Source organism: Tasmannia lanceolata, unplaced genomic scaffold, assembly GCF_043159265.1.
Source record: "Tasmannia lanceolata isolate RefF3 unplaced genomic scaffold, GAP_Taslan_0.1 ptg000037l, whole genome shotgun sequence".
NCBI classification, from domain to species: domain Eukaryota; kingdom Viridiplantae; phylum Streptophyta; class Magnoliopsida; order Canellales; family Winteraceae; genus Tasmannia; species Tasmannia lanceolata.
In genome coordinates, this window is record NW_027518714.1 from 13366834 (window position 1) to 13380154 (window position 13321).

General features: G+C 36.4%; 1 protein-coding gene across 1 annotated transcript; it reads left to right on the plus strand.

Annotated features, from left to right (window-relative positions):
• The first annotated feature begins 1917 nt into the window (after positions 1 to 1917).
• Positions 1918 to 10537, plus strand: LOC143862108 (large ribosomal subunit protein uL14). The gene is made up of 4 exons (XM_077373103.1): positions 1918 to 2074; positions 2485 to 2769; positions 9627 to 9668; positions 10226 to 10537. Exons 1-4 carry the CDS (start codon positions 2062 to 2064, stop codon positions 10306 to 10308), a joined length of 423 nt encoding a protein of 140 aa, XP_077229218.1. The 5' UTR covers positions 1918 to 2061; the 3' UTR covers positions 10309 to 10537.
• The last annotated feature ends 2784 nt before the right edge of the window (positions 10538 to 13321 follow it).

The following is a 13321-nucleotide window of genomic DNA, read 5'->3' on the forward strand; positions in this document are numbered from 1 at the left end:
TAGTGCAGATAATATTTCCCTTTGTTAATTGTTAGTCCTTGTTTGGTTTGAATTTTGAGAACCGATTGTGAGTTAAAAACTGATTATTGGTGACTCACTATTGGTTCTCAAAATCCAAAACAACCCTGCTTGAGTTGAGGTGATCAACAATTGGTACCATATCAAATCGGGGTAGCCCAGCCCAATCCAACCCGAATTGGGTCGGGTTGACACCCAAGTTGCACCCCTAACGTTGACGAAAAAACTACTTTTCCTTATTCACTATGTGCAGGTCAAATTACAGAAATGTTGATATTACGAATGCATGACACCTGTAAAAATATTGACGAATTCTGCGCATCTTAAGAGGGACAACAATCATGGAAACCTCTATAGATTGGAGGGCTAGGATCAGCCTATGGAAATGATTTTACGGGCACAACCTATTGATGTTGTGTTCCATCACATGGACGGATTAGATCAACCTATGATGTGGTATTTACAATTTTAAATGGATAATTTAAATAGATAGCACATGTAGTTTTACTAGTCTATAAATATCTACACGTATTTTATTTATTTTTTGACTTGCACCCACAATTCCCTACAATTATACCAAGCTTAGGATAGAATTGATAAATCTTAAACTACTTAACTTTTTGTATCCAATCGCTCTTTTTCCTTGGGGAATGGAAATGCAGCCTCCTAATCTAATTTTTTTTCCCACTTCGGATGGACGATTCTTGAAGTACAAATGACTAAATAACACCAACTCAACACCTTAGGCTTTTGTTTTAAAACTTCACTTGCATGATCAACCCCAAAAAAAGAGGGGCACACTAAGGGGTGTTGAAGCATAAATGATTAAATAATTCTAACTCTAACAGCTTAAGCTTTTGGAGTAAATGAGAGGGAATGTTTTGTTTCCAATTGCTCTTTTTTTTCTTTGGGAATGGAAAGGCAACCTCCTAATCCATTTTTTTACATTTCGGATGGTTGTCAAGCAACGATGGAATGAATAGCCATGGCAATGTGACAAGTAGTTTTGATCAGTGTTTTAAAAGTAGATGTGACGTGGAATGCGGTCAAGAAAAATCCTTGTCTGCTCGGCGCAGACGTGTCCAAGAACACGGTTGACGCGGTCATGACTCGGGAGAGTCAAAGGAGTTTATTGACTATGTAGGGAAAACACGGAATGCGGATGGGGTGCAACGTGGAGCGCGGCCAAGGTAAAAATGAGTCAACTCGAGCGTCTTCCTTGTCGAGTCAAGGAGTTTTTAAACACTGGTTTTGATTACCATCAAGTCTGTGGGAAGCAAGGTGATTTGCCACATATTTGTTATTATATATATGCCTTATGCTTCCAAAAGGTATTTAAAAAAATGAGGGATACTTAACTCACAGGGCCCTGTTGAAACGGTGGAGAAGGGCGGCACCATTGGAACCACCTCCTAGTTTAGTGCATTTATTGTGGCTTTGAAAACAGTAGATGCAATGATGTGGACCCAATAATGCCGTCTCCACCATTTCTACAAGGGCGCCCGTGGGTATAAAATCCCTCTTAAAATTTTTATCTTTTATTTTGCCCCACTTTTCTACATCTTTTGAGAGTTTGAATTTGATTAGAGATCATTTTGTTTTAGGTTCAAGCCTCCCCTGGTCGGCTGGTCCTCAAGAGGGGTCCTTTATTCCTTTACATGTCAATGGGTCCCCTTTGTGCTGTCGTAGACTTCACCAACAAGAAGAGTGGCAATACCAAAATGTGATGTGAAGTTGGATTTTATTTTTTCACTTGAAGATCATTGATCGGACAATGTCTTGGTCGTTTGGATCCGGCCCTGAAATTTACCAAGAAATAAGAGGCTTTCTCAATTCAACCAAACTCAACCGTGGCCCGACCCGGACCCACTCGGCCCGCATGGACCGTGTTGCGAGTTTTCGTGCCATTTTGAGAAAAGATAAAGTGTGTTTGGTAATTTGACACAAACATCCCTTCATCGACGAAACCCTAGCGAGGAACCAACTATAAAAAAGGGCAAACCCTCTATCTAACTCTCTCGATCGGGGGAAGCACAGTCGAAAATGTCGAAGCGAGGTATCTCTCTCTCTCTCTCTCCCTCCATTATTAGGGTTAGGGTTTAAGAACTGCAATCTCAAATTGGAAGTGAATACATGCACTTTCTCTCTCATGGAGTTTTTAGGATTGGTTCCCTCGTAGGGTTAGGTTTTCAGATTATTTGTTCCACTCCCAATATTAGGGTTAGGGTTTGGGTTTAAGATATAAACATCCATTAGAGAAGGCAAAAGCTTCCCTCTTTTGGACTTTATAGGAATGGTTACCTCTTAGTGTTTAGGGTTTCAGATTATTGGATCCTGATACCAGTTTCACTCACAATATTAGGTTTAGGGTTTCAGTATCATTACATATATATTTTTGTTTGAAATATCTTGTGATCTTATTTTAAATATCTCTGCGTGTTTTTCATTTCCTTGTCTCATATGTAGGTCGTGGAGGTTCGGCTGGAAACAAGTTTAGAATGTCTTTAGGTCTTCCTGTGGCGGCAACCGTGAACTGTGCTGATAACACCGGGGCAAAGAATTTGTACATCATATCCGTGAAGGGGATTAAGGGTCGTCTCAATCGATTGCCGTCGGCATGTGTCGGTGATATGGTGATGGCCACCGTTAAGAAGGGAAAGCCCGATCTCAGGAAGAAGGTCATGCCTGCAGTCATTGTCCGCCAGCGTAAGCCCTGGCGCCGAAAGGACGGTGTATTCATGTACTTTGAGGGTAATCTTTCTTATTATTTTTGGTTTTGTATGAGTTTTTTTTTTTTTTTTTTGAATTGTAATGGTGAATTTGTTTATGGGTCTGAGTAAATGTATCTTGCTGCATTTTTTTCTTTTAACTTTTTGTTAGTAATAGATTTTAACAAGGATTGGGGCTACTAACTTTAGACATTCATGGATTTCATCTTATAGTATCAATTGCATTATACATGTTAGCATTAGCTACACAGGAGTTGTATGGGTTATTCATTAGCTACATAGGACTTATATGTGTTATTTTTGAATTGTCATGGTGATTTTGTTGATGTGTCTGAGTAAATGTATCTTGTTGCATCTGCTTTGAGGGTAATCATTCTTATTATTTCTGGTTTTGTATGAGTGTTTTTTTTAATTGTCTTGGTGAATTTGTTGATGGGTCTTAGTAAATGTATCTTGTTGCATTATATTCTTTTAAAATCTTCTTAGTATTTGATTTCAATAAGGATTGGGGTGACTAACTTTAGACATTCATGGCTTTCATCTTATCGTATCAATTGCATTATACATGTTAGCATTAGCTACATAGGACTTGTATGAGTTATATGAGTTATTTTTGCATTGTCACGGTGATTTTGTTGTTGGATCTGAGTAAATGTATCTTGTTGCAATATATATATATATATATATATATATATATATATATATATATATATTTATTTAAAATTTCTTAGTATTTGATTTCAATAAGGATTGGGGCTACTAACTTTAGACACTCATTGGATTTGTCTTATCTTGTCATTTGCATCATACATTGTTTCTTGTAGAGTCTTAGCACTAGCAACATGGGACTAATCCAATTGGATTTGCATGGGGGAAATTTCTATTGCGAATCTCTCTATTTGATACATCCGAGACTGACTATAACAGATTAAAGTTGGAGCGATTTTTATTACAAATCGCTCTCTATTCGATACATCTGAGACATACTGTAACAGATTAAAGCCTTTATGGAGAAGTGTAGTTAAAGTAGATATCTCCTTTATGCCCATGCTAAGAAATCCCTATCATTAAACTCACCAAAATATATTTGAGATTTTGAATGAAGAAAACATATTGGAAATATCAGGATCTCTTGAATTTGAAACCCGTACAAAATACCCATTTTCTGTCTGAAAATATTGCAAGATTTTCTGACTACATGTTAATTTGTGACGAATATATAAGAAACAATTGCAAAAATATAACCAGGTTTCATACTTCATCTTCCTTTCTGTTTCATAAATTTAACTGTTTATCTTTATTTATTTATTTTCTAGTTTTTCTGCTATTTTTTTAATTATTTATTTTATCAGAAGTTTCTCAACACAAACTTGAAAAGACAACAAAAAATAATTGACACTTGACTGGTATTTATTACTTTCCATGAAGTTAATGTTTTCTCTTTATTGTTCACGGTAGTGCAAGGCTTTCTATGGATTCTTTTAAAGTGAGAAGCATATATAAAATTCCAGCATTAGACATCCTGATGTTCTTGCGCTTTCATGGTGTCACCTGTCTCATAGTAAATCTCTATAAAAAAGGATAGTCCAACCATTAAAAATTGCCTGGTTGTACACACATTTACCAGCTAGTTGTTCCAAGAAACTTTATGTAACTCTTTTTTTTGTTGTGTAAGGCATGCAATTTTTACCTATTTATTTTCCACATGCTTACTTTGAATGTACCACTTTTAAATGAATACATACATATGTGGTGAACTAGTTCATATGCAATTAACTTTTAGCCATGGCAAAGCAAAAAAAAAGTTATTAGGGAAATATTGAAGCAATCTGATATCAGCTTCATATTGGACACCCTTGAGGGGATGCATAGTTTGATGAACAGCCAACGGACATGGTACAGATAGGAGTCTCCCATTTGTGAATCGGGGAGAAAAGAGCCCCTACAATTGGTTTCAACCTGGAGTAAGGCCATTAGTCCAAATATCTAGATTAGAATGCACTCCTTAGAGATAAAGCTATCAGATCAAGGTATTCATGTGGGTAGAGTTGAAATCAATAGTTTTAAAAGCTGTTGAGATGAGAGTAGGCTGTGTTGATGTAGGTACAAAGTATGGACCTCCATGAGTATATAATTGGCAGGGTAGGGAGTTATATGTAATAGAGTTCATCAAATGAAGGAGATTGCGCATGGTTGCTACTGGCTACCCATAGAAGTTGGTTAGCTGAGGGAAATACCCAAGACGTAGAAAGTGGTGCAAATGTGCAGTTCTTGGGGAATAAGTCTTAACAAAGGGGAGATTCGTAAGGCAAGTTTAGTAGGGCCAATAGATCTTGTTATTTTTTTCTTTCTTACACAGGTGATCTAATTAATGAATCGTGAGTTGGATACGACAATTCAATTAAAATTAGAAAGTTCTCATGCCTCCAAGGGCTTTATTCATCCCACCCCCCACCCACCCACTTTGAAAAAGAAGTTTTTCACATTCTTGAGGGATAAAAATTGGGTATTAAGTGCTACTTCTGCAAGAAAAAAGGACACATAAAGGTTGAATGCGCTAAGTACAAAGCATGGCTTGAAAGGAAAGGTAATAATTTTGTTTTTTATGTATTTTGAGTCAAATTTAGTTGACGCACCTAAGGATACTTAGTGGGTAGACACTGGAGCATCTGTCCACATTACAAATTCAATGCATAAGTGAGCAAAGGACAACGGACCATTAAATTAAGAAATTGAATAGAGATTGATGCGGAAGCTGTGGGGACTTTTCGTCTTATTTGGACACGGGCTTTTATCTAGATGTAGTCGATACTTTTTATGTTCCCAATATAACTAGGAATCTAATTTCTGTTGCAAGACTTGATTTGTTTGATTTTGAATTTAAGTTTTCTATTGGACAAGAAAGCATGTTCCGGTTTATTGCCATTTTAAAAAAGAAAGAAAGCATGTTCCGGCCTTTTGGAGGAGAATCTATATAGGATCAAATTAGACTCCTATCATGCTCAAAATTTACTCTCTCTGCATATGAATGATAAAATTAGAAATGTTGGCAATAAACTAAGTCAATTAGACAAGGATTCCTCACTTCTATGGCTTAGACGGTTGGGCCAAATATCGAAGATAGGATTGAACAACTTGTGAAGTAAGGAGTTCTTGAACCACTTGACTTTTCTGATTTTGGTGTGTGAACAGATCGCATTAAAGGAAAATACACTAAAACTAATAAGAAAGGAGCTACTAGGAGTATGGGTCTACTAGAGATTATTCACATTGATAGACTATAAAGAGACTTCAGTTTCTAAAGAAAGACTCTTTGAGGATACTCATGACTTTAGTGGCTCATTACGACTTAGAGTTACATTAGATGGAAGTCAGGACTGCTTTCTTACACGGAGACTTGTATGGGGTCGTCTATATGACTCAACCTGAAGGCTTTAAGGTTGAAGGCAATGAACGTTTAGTATGCAAGCTTGGAAGATCCATCTATGGTTTGAAAAAAGCCCCTTGATAGTGGTACTTGAAGTTTCACACAATTATCACAAAATTTAGGTTTAAGGAATATACTGTGGATCAATGTATATATCTCGAGGTCAGTGGGAGCACACGTTCATCATTCTAGTATTATATGTTGATGACATCTTGCTTGCCAGTAGCAATTTAGGCATGTTTATGGAAACCAAGAAATTCCTTTCTAACAAATTTGACATGAAGGATCTCGGTGAAGCTTCTTATGATGATTTACCGACACATGACTCAAGGATTGCTTGGATTGTCTTAGAAGGCCTATGTTGAGAAAGTCCTGAAAAGATCTAACATGGATAAATGCGTAGCTGGCATTGCTCCTGTGGGTAAGCGATATATTTAGTGGTTCACAGGGTCCCAAGGAACGATTTGGAACGAGAGGAAATGAACAGAATTCCTTATGCATCGGCAGTAGGAAGTCTCATGTATGCTCAAGTTTGTACCCGTCCAGTTTTGGCCTACTTGGGGGGCATGAAAGCTGTTAAGAAGGTTATGCGTTATTCTGACTCCAACTTTGCTGGTTGTCGGGACACCATGAAATCCGCATCAGGATATATCTGTATGCTTTTTAAGAGGACTTATATTCTGGAGAAGCGTAAATCAAGGAACTAGAGCTTCATCTACTATGGAGGCGGAGTTTGTAGTATGCTGGGAAGCTTCGGCACAAGCCTTGTGGTTGCAAACTTTATCTTGGGGCTTCAGGTTGCTGATACCATTAGGAAGCCATTAGGAAGCCAATAAAGATATATTGTGATAGCTCTGGTGCGGGTTTCTTTTTCAAGAGCAACAAATTAAGAGATGGCAAAAAAATAATTAGATTGAAGTATCTTGTTAGGGAAAGGATTTATGATCAGTTGGTGTCTATTGAATACATAAGTTCCACACTTCTGTTGGCAGATTCGATGACAAAAGGCTTACCACCTAAGGCCTTTAATGACCATGTAGTGCGCATGGGGTTGGCAAGTCCGGTTATGTTGATTAGTGGGAGTCTGCATAAAGTTTACAGACATTGTATTGTGATCACTTTTGAGGTTTTGATCTTGATAAAAAAAAGTTTTCTACTTTTCATTATTTGTATTGTGCACATTGAATTGGTATTTTGAAAGCAGAATGTTGGTAATGACATAAAGTGAACCATGTTTTATTCATATTTGACCATGGGAAGGTCGTTGGATAATTTAATAATCTAATGATTACATGATCCGTTGTTAGTATAACTTATTGAACGGAATGTAAAGTTGATGTGAAAGGTATAAAGCCCATGTAGGCAAGTGGGAGACTATTAGACGTTTTTGAGTTTAGGATTTCTATACTTAGGTGTTTTCATGTTGGAAGATTCTAGAATATGTATTTTCATATTCTAGAGTTGTTAAAACCGTGTGGCATTGCATATTTAAGCAATATTTCATTGTTATATGGCAATTCCTAAGTTTATAAATGTTTGGAAGGAAAAATTGGATAAATTAACTCTGCCAATTTCACCTAAAAGATCCAAACGAAATCGCACTTATTTAGAAAGTTCTATGGGAGTTTTTGCCTATAAAAGGAGACCCTTGGTCCCTCTTTCTACCATCACAAAATGTGAGTGCTCTTTGAGAGAGAATTCACTTCGATAGAGGCTTCCCATTAAGCCTAGTGATTGGAGAGGAAAGAGAATAGCCAAGGGGAGATCTCCTTTTTTGAGCCATGGCTCCTCCTCCTTGAAGTGTAGACTGACGATGCTTTGGCCTTTTCTAAGCACAATAACAGCCCATAAACTCCCCTACAAAACTTCTCTTACCTAACTCACCACTTCTCTTACCTAACTCACCACTGGGTTCAATGGGAAGTCTCTCAATGTGATTTGCCACTTTCAAGGACCTCTCACATTTTGTGATGGTGGAAAGAGGGACTCAGAGTCTCTTTTTATAGGCAAAAGCTTCCGTAGAACTTTCTAAATAAGTGCAAATTCGTTTGGATTCTTTGTGTGAAATTGGCAAGAGTTAATTTAGCTAATTTTCCCTTCCAAACGTTTCCAAACTTAGGGATTGTCCTATAGCAATGAAATGATGCTTAAACATGCAAGACCACATGATTTTAGCAACTCTAGAATATGAAAATATACATATTCTAGAATCTCCCAACATGGAGACATCCAAGCTGAGAAATCCTAAACTCAAAAACGTCTTAACAATTTTAATTAGTAATTTAATGAGTAAATGGAAGTCCTTAAAGCGAAACACATAAAAGAGTGAATCTCTGCTGGATGGATTATGTCACCCCCAACACCGCAATACTAAATTTTGATGTGTGTTCCATTGACCATTCAGCTCTGTTGGAGTTGGCGGTATTTTTTTTGGAATGATAGGGGCGAGATTATCTTGGCATACTTTGCTCCTATTGGGGAGTGTGGATTCGTCTGAAACGGAGGTTGTGGAACTTCTAACTAGGCTTCTGTTGTTTAAAGAAAATCTTGGGTATAAGGTGCGGGTGCAAGGGGGGGACCTGAGCAAAGTAATTGGATTGGCCGTGAGGCGTGGCATTGGCATGTGGAGGTTTGGCCACACGCTGAACAAACTCATTCAGCTGCGCAGCTAGATGGATATTTGCATCTCTTACATCCTGCGGGAGGCAAACGGAATGGCTGATTCCCCACGAAGGAAGTACTAGGCAGGAATGTGATCCTCACTTTAATTTTTTTATCTCATTGTGATGTCTGTTTTTCTTTCTTTTTTGCTGCTCCTTTCATTTTTTGTTGTGTCTGACTTTCTGTTTATGATTGAATAGTGAGTTATCGTGCAAAAAAGGGGAAAATATTTTAATTATATAATGTTTTTTCCTTTACTAGTTTTCCTTTAAATATCATTTTAGGTTCCTTATAGCTACGTATACCATATTGTATGCTTTTATTAAAATATCTGTGTTCAAGAAAGTGTGGCCGACAAAACTTTATAATAAATTATAAAGATTTCATATCACTTATTAGAATTTAGAGATTATAAATTATCTGCTGCAAAACTGTTCATCCCTAGAACTTTTGGTAAACCATGTCGGTATATAGTATAAATTAATTTATAGTGTAGACTGTGTTATTAGCAATTGGAGGATAAACCATACAATCAATAAATTCGACCAATGTATGTATGATTTGGTGGGTTGTGAACGTGCGATATGAAAGCTCTTTTGCTCTCATATAATGATTGATGTATACTTGTGTTCCTTTTCTCCTTATTCTTTCAATTGTTGCTTCTTTGCTCTCTCATAATGATTGATGTATACTTCTGTTCCTTTTCTCCGCCTCATTCTGTGAATTGTTTTCATGTTATTTAGAGTTGGTGGTGAGTTTCTAACCTTTTGTTTTGTTTATTGAATCTGCAGACAATGCTGGTGTGATAGTAAATCCAAAGGGAGAAATGAAAGGTACTGCAAATTATTTGAACAAAATAAGAAGGCTATGTTTTCTGACAAGAGTAATTATCCTGAAATTTCGTCTACTAAGTGCAACATCTTAATGTTGAAAATACCCTTGTTGCACCAAAGGCATGTCATTTATATATATCTTCAGGCTCTTCTCAACATTTGAGGCCAATTTTGTCAACTTTTACAACTCATGGACTAATTTTTTAGCTGCTCATAAAAATCCAATAATATGTTTACTGTTCAGTACATACCATATTTATCACTTGTTACAATAAGATATAGGCAATGAGTAGTGTGTAGCTCTTGAGGTGTGGGGCCCTGCCAATTATATCTCATTCGAATCCTTAGCATGTTGGTATCTCCACCATTTAAACTGCACTAATTAGTTTATACACGCAGGCCCTATTTACTTTTGGGCCAATTAACGGTTGGGGCCCTCACCATCGGCTGTCTCAATTTGAAACAAACAGGGCCTTAAAGAGTTTTTGGTGGATACACCAAGCATAAAAACATATGGTGACATTGTATAATCTAATTTTCTGTTTTGGTTGTTTCAGGGTCTGCAATTACAGGGCCGATTGGAAAGGAATGCGCGGATTTGTGGCCAAGAATTGCGAGTGCAGCTAATGCCATAGTATAAGAGCTGCTGGTTCATTTTTTTTTTATTACTGTAGCTTAAGTTTGTGAGTTTCTTATTACCTGAAGGATTTCTTGAAACTACTGAGCATAGTTGGTGTTTCCCTCTTGATAACTTTGTATTTGATTTTGGATTAGTTTTTTTTGAAGCTTTTAGCTTTAGCAAGCAATAAGTTTTTGAAACTATAAGCATTTTATGTTTTAATACAGTACCCATGGTGAATTTCACGCTAGGTACAAATGTAGTGTTTTATCAATTGTTGAGTTCCTCTTTGGGTGAGATGGAATGGAGCCATTTTTGCCATTGTTGGCTTGCTGCCTTTGGGCGCATTCAAATGCAATGGTCCTGTTTAGAAGTTAAAGCATTTTTGGTTTCAGCTGAGCTGGAATGAAGAAGAAATAGAAAGTTAAAGATTTTGGTAATGCAGGTCTTTTGGCTTCAACAAGTATTTTCTTTTCTTATTAGTAATTTTCATATTTTGTACAAACACAAGTTACTTATTTTATTCTGTTTTTTTGGCCTTTAAATAGAGGACATGTTTAGCCATAATAATTCACCAATGGCTTCAAAATTTATTAAGTCTGTTATTAAATGTAGAAGTACATGTAGAAGTTATGCTTCAGTAGGTGGAAGTATTAGGAAATACAAATGTCTGATTTGTTTAGATGATATGCACAAGGATTTTGGCAAAAGCTTCTCTACAAAGAATGGACTTATCGATCATTCAAAAGCATTGCATAAAACGTATAGGCATTTTTGTCTCAATTGTGGGAATGCATTTATGAAGAGGTTTCAAGCGGAACCAAAAGAGCATAGCTGTTTTGATTCTGAGGAATATAAGTAAGTTGATTTTTTTTATTTTTAATTTTTTTTAGTTTTTAGTTTTTTTATTATATATATTATTTTTGTAGGAACTTGTTGATCCGAAAGTATAGTACGTCTAAATAAGAGGAAGAAGATTGATGGTGGTGAGGAGGAATCGCTTGAACCGAGTACAGTTTTTTTTCTTCTATTTTTCTATTAAGGTAAGAAAGATATGAGATTCTATTTATATTAAAATAAAGGGTTACGGCATCATGATTTGCATGCCGATCGGGTCCATCCAATAACCAATTACAAATTTGGCATGCAAATCATGGCGCCAGAATCCTTTTATTTTAGTATAAATAGAATCTCATATCTTTCTTACCTTAATAGAAAAAAAAAAGAAAAAAAAAAAACTGCACTCGGTTCAAGCGATTCCTCCTCACCATTATCAATCTTCTTCCTCCTATTTAGACGTACCATACTTTCGGATCAACAAGTTTCTACAAAAATAATATATATAATAAGAAAACTAAAAACTAAAAAGATTAAAAATAAAAAAAATCAACTTTCTTATATTCCTCGGAATCAAAACAGTTATGCTCTTTTGGTTCCGCTTGAAACTTCTTCATAAATGCATTCCTACACGTGGGACAAAAATGTCTGTACGCTTTATGCAATGCTTTTGAATGATCGATAAGTCTATTCTTTGTAGAGAAGCCTTTGTCAAAATCCTTGCGCACATCATCTAAACAAATCAGACATTGGTATTTCCTAATTCTTCCACCTACTGAAGCATAACTTCTACATGTACTTCTACATGTAATAACAGACTTAATAAATTTTGAAGCCATTGGTAAATTATTATGGCTAAACCTGTCCTCTATTTAAAGGCCAAAAAACAGAATAAAATAAGTAAATTCTGTCTGTACAAAATATGAAAATTACTAATAAAAAAAGAAAATACTTGTTGAAGCCAAAAGGCCTGCATTACCAAAATGTTTAACTTTCTATTTCTTCTTCACCAAGTTAAGAATTTAATATATATATATATATATATATATATATATACTAGTAAAAAACCCCGTGCGATGCACGGGCCGACAAAGAACTGTACGGACTATGTCATAGGTTGATCCAAACCGTCCATGTGATGGAACACAACATAAATAGGTTGTGCCCCAAAAATCATATCCATAGGCTGATCATAGCCCTCCAATATATAGAGGTTTTCATACTTCCTCTTAAATCGGATGGTTAAGATCGCCCTATAGAATTTTTATTAAAAAACCATAAAGCAGGGGGGTAAGATTGAAATTTTGTGGCTTTAATGGGTGTTTTGTTAAAAAGGCACGGGGATTTATAACATGGGTTTGAAGTGGTTAGACCCAACCTTATAACACATGATGCGGAAAAGGTGGCTCCTATCTAATACAAAAGCCCATGTAAAATGGTAGGCCGATGCCATCCATGGTTGGGCCCCGGGTCACCCGTGCTATGCATGGGTTTAAAGTGGTGAGATGCAAAGTAATAAAAATGATGTGCAAAAGGTGGGCCCTATCCACTAAAGAAGCACATGTAAAATGGTAGGGCCATGCTATGCATGGGTGGACCCGCAGGCCATCGGATGCATACTATGCATGGGTTTAAAGTGGTGAGATTACATGTTTTCGTCGATAGTTTGATAGGTGCCCCCAATCCGTATTTAAAATAATTGGATTTCATCAATATTTTGAAAAGCGTCCCAATCCGTAATATTGTGTAATTAACACAAAGTTTCGTACTTGTGCATTAAAAAAGCAGCCCCTATTGTTGACTTTTGAGAGGGGATTACTTTCCGGGAAAAACTTTTCCTGTTTGGCGAGAAAATACGAAGGCCATTTTGGACGGAAAATATTGTACGGGATAAACTTTTCCTGGAAAAGACAGAACTTGTCGTTGAAATGACGAATGACATTTTGGAAAGTTGATAATTTACAGGTGAGTATTTTGTGAGAAAAGCAAAGACAGCTAACGTGTTAAATCCACAGATTTTACAAACAAATCAAAACATTCTCTAATCTCTCTTCTGCTATAATATATATAGATTTTCGTCGATAGTTTGATAGGTGCCCCCAATCCGTATTTAAAATAATTGGATTTCATCAATAGTTTGAAAAGCGTCCTAATCCGTAATATTGTGTAATTAACACAACAGTTTCGTACTTGTGCA

Excerpts from the sequence above, each read along its gene's own strand:
- LOC143862108 (XM_077373103.1), top strand. Across the intron at positions 2,770-9,626 it reads TGTATTCATGTACTTTGAGG|ACAATGCTGGTGTGATAGTA; the intron begins GTAATCTTTCTT and ends TTGAATCTGCAG. Across the intron at positions 9,669-10,225 it reads TCCAAAGGGAGAAATGAAAG|GGTCTGCAATTACAGGGCCG; the intron begins GTACTGCAAATT and ends TGGTTGTTTCAG.